This window comes from Oncorhynchus masou, chromosome 18, assembly GCF_036934945.1.
Source record: "Oncorhynchus masou masou isolate Uvic2021 chromosome 18, UVic_Omas_1.1, whole genome shotgun sequence".
In the NCBI taxonomy this organism is placed as follows: domain Eukaryota; kingdom Metazoa; phylum Chordata; class Actinopteri; order Salmoniformes; family Salmonidae; genus Oncorhynchus; species Oncorhynchus masou.
In genome coordinates this window covers 78282308-78290892 of record NC_088229.1, presented here as the reverse complement: position 1 = coordinate 78290892, position 8585 = coordinate 78282308, and the positions used below count along the sequence as shown (strand labels likewise).

The following is an 8585-nucleotide window of genomic DNA, read 5'->3' as shown; positions in this document are numbered from 1 at the left end:
TACCATTCCAGTGTTTAATTGCTATATTGTAATTACTTCGCCACCATGGCCTATTTATTTCCTTATCTCTCTTATCCTACCTCATTTGCAAATACTGTATATAGATTTTTATACTGTATTATATGTTTTGTTTATTCCATGTGTAACTGTGTTGTTTTTGTTTTTCTGCTCTTTTGCACACCAGTATTTCTAGCTGCACATCCTCATCTGCACATTATCACTCCAGTGTAAAATGCTACAGTGTAATGACTTCCCCACTATTGGCCTATTTATTGCCTTACGTCCTGACTTCATTTGCACACACTGTATAGAGATTTATCTATTGTGTTATTGACTGTACGTCTGTTTATGTGTAACTCTGTGGTGTTGTTTTTGTCGCATTGCTTTGCTTTATCTTGTCCAGGTCACAGTTGTAAATGAGAACTTGTTCTCAACTAGCCTACCTGGTTAAATAAAGGTTTTCTTAACTAGCCTACCTGGTTAAATAAAGGTGAAATACATATATTTTTGTAAACAATGCTTCCCATATGTGTTATTTCATAGTTGGGATGTCTTCACTATTCAACAATGTAGAAAATAGTTTTAAAAAATAAAGAAAAACCCTTGAATGAGTAGGTGTGTCCAGACTTTTGACTGGTACTGTGCATGAATTGAAATAATCAAATATATGATAGAGAAAGGGACCACGGGCCACTTGGGTTGCCATTTCATTTAATTCATGTTGATCCAGCTACGGGGTAAATACAAAGCCTGCAATTAATTTATACATTTTATTTTTAAAATAAGTAATTCCATTGATTTGCACAGCTGCGCGTCTAAAGCAACCAAACCTCTACACAATATGTGCATTAAGTAAAGCACCCATAATCTATACATTGTTGGATCCCAAATGGCACCCGATTCCCTTTATAGTCCTCTGCTTTTGACCAGGGCTCATAGGGAATAAGGTGCCATTTGGAACAAAGACATTAACATAGGCAATATTTCTCATAATAAGATTCTTCAGTCAGAAATAAATTCGTGCAAAGTTCATGTTTGAGACATGAAATCCATGGCTGTGTCCCAAATGGCACCCTATTCCCTTAACAGTGCACTATTTTGACCAGGACCCATAGGGCATTACATAGGGCTCTGGTCTAAAGTAGTGCACTATTGTAGGGAATAGGGCTCTGGTCTAAAGTAGTGCACTGTTGTAGGGAATAGGGCTCTGGTCTAAAGTAGTGCACTATTGTAGGGAATAGGGCTCTGGTCTAAAGTAGTGCACTATTGTAGGGAATAGGGTGCCATAGGGCTCTGGTCTAAAGTAGTGCACTATGTAGGGAATAGGGGCTCTGGTCTAAAGTAGTGCACTATATAGGGAATAGGGGCTCTAGTCTAAAGTAGTGCACTATGTAGGGAATAGGGTGCCATTTGGGACGTAGCCTGTGTTTCATGTTCAGATTTGGCACCACCCTTTAACTGAGGTCTGTTGGATTTGAGACCCTGAAGAGTTCACACAAACACAAACTAAAGTCTGAGTCAAGTCCAATATCTGGTTTCAGTGACTGTTCAAGGACAGTTCAAGGAATTGTGTAGCTTGGGTACCAACGAGTGTCAGGATGGCACAAACAGACTGGTACGTAGGCTAGGAAAGATGCATGACACCTAATGAGGAAACACTAGGCTACTACTGTAAAGTACCAAGAACAACGACAGCAACAAAAAACAGGGTTGCAAAATTCTGGTAACTTTCCAAAAATTCCCAGATTTTCCTGAAATCCTTGTGAAGTCTGTATTTGCTGCTTATTCCCTCCTACTTTTGTAAATTTTACAACGGTATTTCTGGAAAATGTGAGAATTTTGAAAAAGTTATTCTAATTTTGCAAGCCTAAACAAAACCATTTTAATTTGATTCTTTACAGAATGTAAAGTGTTTGAAGCAGATGAAACCTTTTTACAGAATGTAAAGTGTTTGAAGCAGATGAAACCTGAACCATAAAAAGGGATCATATAACATGTAAACAGACCCTTATATAAGTTTTTGTTAAAAAATACTCAGGAGTATCAATCACACATTTTATAAATGGTTTAAACGTAAGTATCATACAATCTCAATCAGTAGCACTACACACCATGTTGTTGTCATCGTCAGTGCTGTGCCACAGATATATTACAATAATAATAATAATAATAATAAATACAACTAATAATAACAATAATATTTTTTGTATTTGTTTTTGAAAAAATGTGCTGAATAGGTATCTACCACCACGAACAAGAAACGCTTTGACACATTGTGCTTTTTGAAGACAAAATACAAGCCTGTGGGTTGCCAGTGTCGTAGAGAATAGGCCTCCAACATCCACTGATGACTTACACACTGACTGACTGCACACTCTGACTGAGTCCCAAATGGCACCCTATTCCCTACATAGTGCACTTATTTTGACCAGAGCCCTGGTCTAAAGTAGTGCACTAATATAGGAAATAGGGGGCCATTTCAGATGCACCCTCTAAAATACTTTGAGCCCTGTCGGCAAAAGAGGAGACAGTCAGACATTTCCGGTAACCTTCCCAAAATTACCAGGTTTTTCCCAGAAATCCCAGTTGGAAGAAATCATCAGGAAATCTGGAATCCTGGCGAAGTTTCCGTAATTGACCAATCCTAGACCTGGATGTAGCATAGAGAGAAACATGCAGGCCTTGGGTTGGTTGGCTGTAAGGTATAAAAACTTGCCATTCAACAATTCACTCACTCACTCAGGACACAACAGGCAACAAATAGATAGGAAAAAGAAACAGGCTCAGGAAACAAATGAAGCGGTTTTTATAATAAAACGAAGGAATAAGAAACAGAAAAGTTGTGTCAAAAATAGTAAAGTTCAATATTATCAGACGGCTTTGGGCAAAATGTTTATGTTCTGCAGTTAAAGCAGGATAGACTGGTTTGGCATCAGATTGATGTAGGATCGATTAAAGAGGACCTAGTACTGAGTCCTGGGGGACACTAGTAGTGAGATATTAGAGGACCAAGTACAGAGCCCTGGGGGACACCAGTAGTGAGATATTAGAGGACCTAGTACAGAGCCCTGGGGGACACCAGTAGTGAGATATTAGAGGACCTAGTACTGAGCCCCGGGGGACACCAGTAGTGAGATATTAGAGGACCTAGTACAGAGCCCTGGGGGACACCAGTAGTGAGATATTAGAGGACCTAGTACAGAGCCCTGGGGGACACCAGTAGTAAGATCCTATATGATGAGGAGTAAGTAAGGGTGAGATGTAAAATGTATATAGTATAATAACTGTATACTGTGTAATGCCTTTAAAACGTGTCTTAATTTTTAGTTGCCTGGTTAGAATTACTGCTCGTTGGATGTTACACCCGAGTCTAACCATACATAGTGAACCGGGGCTCAGGTGTGTATGAGAGGGGTTGGCCCAGAGTTGACAGCTCTCCATAGTGCACTCTATAGAGAAACAACTATTCCATCTCTTTTACCCATTTCAGACAGAAGATGTGGCATATTACCTGTAAAAAAGAAAAGGTAATGTTTATATGAGCCCCTTATTGTAATGTAGAGAACCACCGAGACCTGATACCTGCATGTTGGTTACAGAGTCTGTGAAAATGCAGGAATCGCAACTAGGTCTTTAGGTGGGTTTTATTTCTCCTTGTGTTTTTACCCACTACCCCTATCAGATATACAAAAAGAGCTGGTATAAAAAGCTGTTAAAATAGGGGGATTTGTCTGTAAATGAAAGGGATATGTGGTACACTATATCAACAGATGGGACTCAAGCACAGGGCTCCTGTAGACCGAAAACAGAATAAATATGCACTTCTGTTCTTGTAGACACATTCACAACATCCACACTTTTCCTAAATGTCAAAGCACACAACTGTTTGGAGTATTGAGTACGCATTCAGAAAAGAGTATATTGTAAAATAGAACAGAGTGTTGAGAGAAAGATAACATAGCACAAGGTTACACACCTGTCCTACTTTACTCAACCTGTCAAACGGCAGGATGTTTAATATGGTAGTAAACGGTAGTTAGATTGGTAGGCGGGGGGGGGGGGGGGGGACAGTGGAAACTAACGTGCTTTACACACATCATGGGTATACACTCAACGAGCTTTGAGTTTGAAGACGATATCAAATAAAAAATAACACCGTTTGTTTGTTTCCTGAGGCATGTCAATAAAATAATCCAGCATAATGAGCAGAAAATACACGTTGATAATAAAAACATCTCATCATAAAGCACTAATTAAGGCTGTTCTCTAACAACCAACAAATTAGGGTGCAGAATTCTGGGAACTTTCCCCAAATTCGCTGGTTTACCAGAAATCATTGTGGGAGCATTACTGATTTCCTGTTTTCTCCTCATAATTCCTGGAATCATTGTGGGAGCATTACTGATTTCCAGTTTTCTCCTCATAATTCCAGGAATCTTTGTGGGAGCATTACTGATTTCCTGTTTTCTCCTCATAATTCCAGGAATCATTGTGGGAGCATTACTGATTTCCTGTTTTCTCCTCATAATTCCAGGAATCATTGTGGGAGCATTACTGATTTCCTGTTTTCTCCTCATAATTCCAGGAATCATTGTGGGAGCATTACTGATTTCCTGTTTTCTCCTCATAATTCCAGGAATCATTGTGGGAGCATTACTGATTTCCTGTTTTCTCCTCATAATTCCAGGAATCTTCCAACCAGGATTTCTGGAAAACCTGCACATTTTGAGGACAGCTACCAGACTTTTACAAACCAAAACACTAATAACCAACCTATCAAAGATACAGGAGACGTTAAAGACTCACTCCAGCCTTCCTAGAACCTCATTTATCACATGATTTACTTAACAAAAGGTACATCTCGAAAGGTGCTTCAGGTATCCTCATGACATATGGGGGGGGGCTCTCTCTTTTGTCCTCAATTACTGCTCTATTGTTTCCTCAAGCAAGGGGACAGGCTGATAACAGAGTGCAGCATTAGACCATCTTGAATTTTGCAATTGTGTAAAACAAAAACAAAAAAACTACATTTAAAAAAAAAACATTTTTGTTGTTGTACTTTAATGTATTTATATTTGGAATATCGTTTTTCCAAAGGGAAAAGTTCTCAAATAACTGGAGCCAGACTTTTACACTCAAATAAGCTCACTAGGGTTGTCAGATGTAAAAGGTATCTAACCCACCCAACCCTTCAGCCCCTAGGGACAGAGCTGACCAACAACAGTGTGTACCTGGCAACCTCGATTCAACAGTAGCCAGTAAGATGTTATGCCAGTTGGTAGTAAAGTGAGTTCACTGAAAGGAATGATCACTTCCACTTTACTGTCCCCATCTTTTCAATGGGCTTCAAGATTATATCATAACATTTGTGATATGTGTAATTATATTCGTGTTTTTTGGATGAATCTACTTCTATCAGATGCCTTTACATGAAGATTTTTTTAATGAAGAACATTTTCACATGTTTTTTATTTGCACTTGAAGACCATTAGAAAAAAGAAAAAAAATCTCTAAAAGTTGAAAAACTACAAGGCTGAAAGGGCAGTCACTTCCTGGTTTCGTTCACAGCGTGTTGTTAGCTTCAGGTACGGTGAAGACAGAAGAGGAGACGCCAGGCGTTATTCCATGCCTGAACCAGGGCCCGGCCTAAGGCTGGTCTGCCCCCTACTGGGCATCAGAGGATGGTGCAGAATAACTTCTTCTCCCGGAAGGGGTTCTCCGAGGCGGGCACGGGCACGATGAGGGGGTCCTCACGTATGTGGGCGTCGCAATACGCCATCAGGTCCGCTGCTGCTTTGGACACCTGAGGGGGGGGGGGGGGGGGGGATTATGGTTAGGAATCAACCATGGTAAAAGACCATAGCTAAAGATATAGCAAGGAACAGGTGTGATAACCCTAACCCTTATAACTAACCTAAACCACACTGCGAACACTAATAACTAACCTTAACCACACTGCTAACCCTAATAACTAACCTTAACCACACTGCTAACCCTAATAACTAACCTTAACCATACTGCTAACCCTAATAACTAACCTTAACCACACTGCTAACCCTAATAACTAACCTAAACCACACTGCTAACCCTAATAACTAACCTAAACCACACTGCTAACCCTAATAACTAACCTTAACCACACTGCTAACCCTAATAACTAACCTTAACCACACTGCTAACACTAATAACTAACCTTAACCACACTGCTAACACTAATAACTAACCTTAACCACACTGCTAACCCTAATAACTAACCTTAACCACACTGCTAACCCTAATAACTAACCTTAACCATACTGCTAACCCTAATAACTAACCTTAACCACACTGCTAACCATAATAACTAACCTTAACAACACTGCTAACCCTAATAACTAACCCTAACCACACTGCTAACCTTAACCACACTGCTAACCCTAATAACTAACCCTAACCACACTGCTAACCTTAACCACACTGCTAACCCTAATAACTAACTTTAACCACACTGCTAACCCTAATAACTAACCTTAACCATACTGCTAACCCTAATAACTAACCTTAACCACACTGCTAACCCTAATAACTAACCCTAACCACACTGCTAACCTTAACCACACTGCTAACCCTAATAACTAACCCTAACCACACTGCTAACCTTAACCACACTGCTAACCCTAATAACTAACCTTAACCATACTGCTAACCCTAATAACTAACCTTAACCACACTGCTAACCCTAATAACTAACCCTAACCACACTGCTAACTTTAACCACACTGCTAACCCTAATAACTAACCTTAACCATACTGCTAACCCTAATAACTAACCTTAACCACACTGCTAACCCTAATAACTAACCCTAACCACACTGCTAACCTTAACCACACTGCTAACACTAATAACTAACCTTAACCACACTGCTAACACTAAAAACTAACCTTAACCACACTGCTAACCCTAATAACTAACCTTAACCACACTGCTAACCCTAATAACTAACCTTAACCATACTGCTAACCCTAATAACTAACCTTAACCACACTGCTAACCATAATAACTAACCTTAACAACACTGCTAACCCTAATAACTAACCCTAACCACACTGCTAACCTTAACCACACTGCTAACCCTAATAACTAACCCTAACCACACTGCTAACCTTAACCACACTGCTAACCTTAATAACTAACCTTAACCACACTGCTAACCCTAATGCCTAACCTTAACCACACTGCTAACCCTAATGCCTAACCTTAACCACACTGCTAACCCTTATAACTAACCTTAACCACACTAATAACCCTAATGCCTAACCTTAACCACACTGCTAACCCTTATAACTAACCTTAACCACACTAATAACCCTAATGCCTAACCTTAACCACACTGCTAACCCTTATAACCAACCTTAACAACACTAATAACCCTTATATCTAACCTTAACCACACTGCCAACCCTAATAACTGACCTTAACCACACTGCTAACCCTAACCACACTGCTAAAAAAATAACTAACCCTAACCACACTGCTAACCCTAATAACTAACCTTAACCACACTGCTAACCCTAATAACTAACCTTAACCATACTGCTAACCCTAATAACTAACTTTAACCACACTGCTAACCCTAATAACTAACCTTAACCACACTGCTAACCCTAATAACTAACATTAACCACACTGCTAACCTTAACCACACTGCTAAACCTAATAACTAACCCTAACCACACTGCTAACCCTAATAACTAACCCTAACCACACTGCTAACACTAATAACTAACCTTAACCACACTGCTAACCCTAATGACTAACACTAACCACACTGCTAACCTTAACCACATTGCTAACCTTAACCACACTGCTAACCCTAATAACTAATCTTAATCACACTACTAACCTTAACCACACTGCTAAACCTAACGCCTAACCTTAACCACACTGCTAACCCTAATAACTAACCTTAACCACACTTCTAAACCTAACGCCTAACCTTAACCACACTGCTAACCCTAATAACTAACCTTAACCACACTGCTAACCCTAATAACTAACCTTAACCACATTGCTAACCTTAACCACACTGCTAAAAAAAATAACTAACCCTAACCACACTGCTAACCCTAATAACTAACCTTAACCACACTGCTAACCCTAATAACTAACCTTAACCATACTGCTAACCCTAATAACTAACCTTAACCACACTGCTAACCCTAATAACTAACATTAACCACACTGCTAACCTTAACCACACTGCTAAACCTAATAACTAACCCTAACCACACTGCTAACCCTAATAACTAACCCTAACCACACTGCTAACACTAATAACTAACCTTAACCACACTGCTAACCCTAATGACTAACACTAACCACACTGCTAACCTTAACCACACTGCTAACCTTATCCACATTGCTAACCTTAACCACATTGCTAACCTTAACCACACTGCTAACCCTAATGACTAACACTAACCACACTGCTAACCTTAACCACATTGCTAACCTTAACCACACTGCTAACCCTAATAACTAATCTTAATCACACTACTAACCTTAACCACACTGCTAAACCTAACGCCTAACCTTAACCACACTG

General features: G+C 39.6%; 1 protein-coding gene across 1 annotated transcript; it reads right to left on the bottom strand.

Moving 5' to 3' along the window:
• Nucleotides 1-694: 694 nt before the first annotated feature.
• LOC135559437 (guanine nucleotide-binding protein G(I)/G(S)/G(O) subunit gamma-4) lies at nt 695-6016 on the bottom strand. The gene is made up of 2 exons (XM_064993588.1): nt 6008-6016; nt 695-5803 (listed from the first exon to the last, which is right to left on the bottom strand). Exons 1-2 carry the CDS (start codon nt 6014-6016, stop codon nt 5675-5677), a joined length of 138 nt encoding a protein of 45 aa, XP_064849660.1. The 3' UTR covers nt 695-5674.
• Between the last annotated feature and the right edge of the window lie 2569 nt (nt 6017-8585).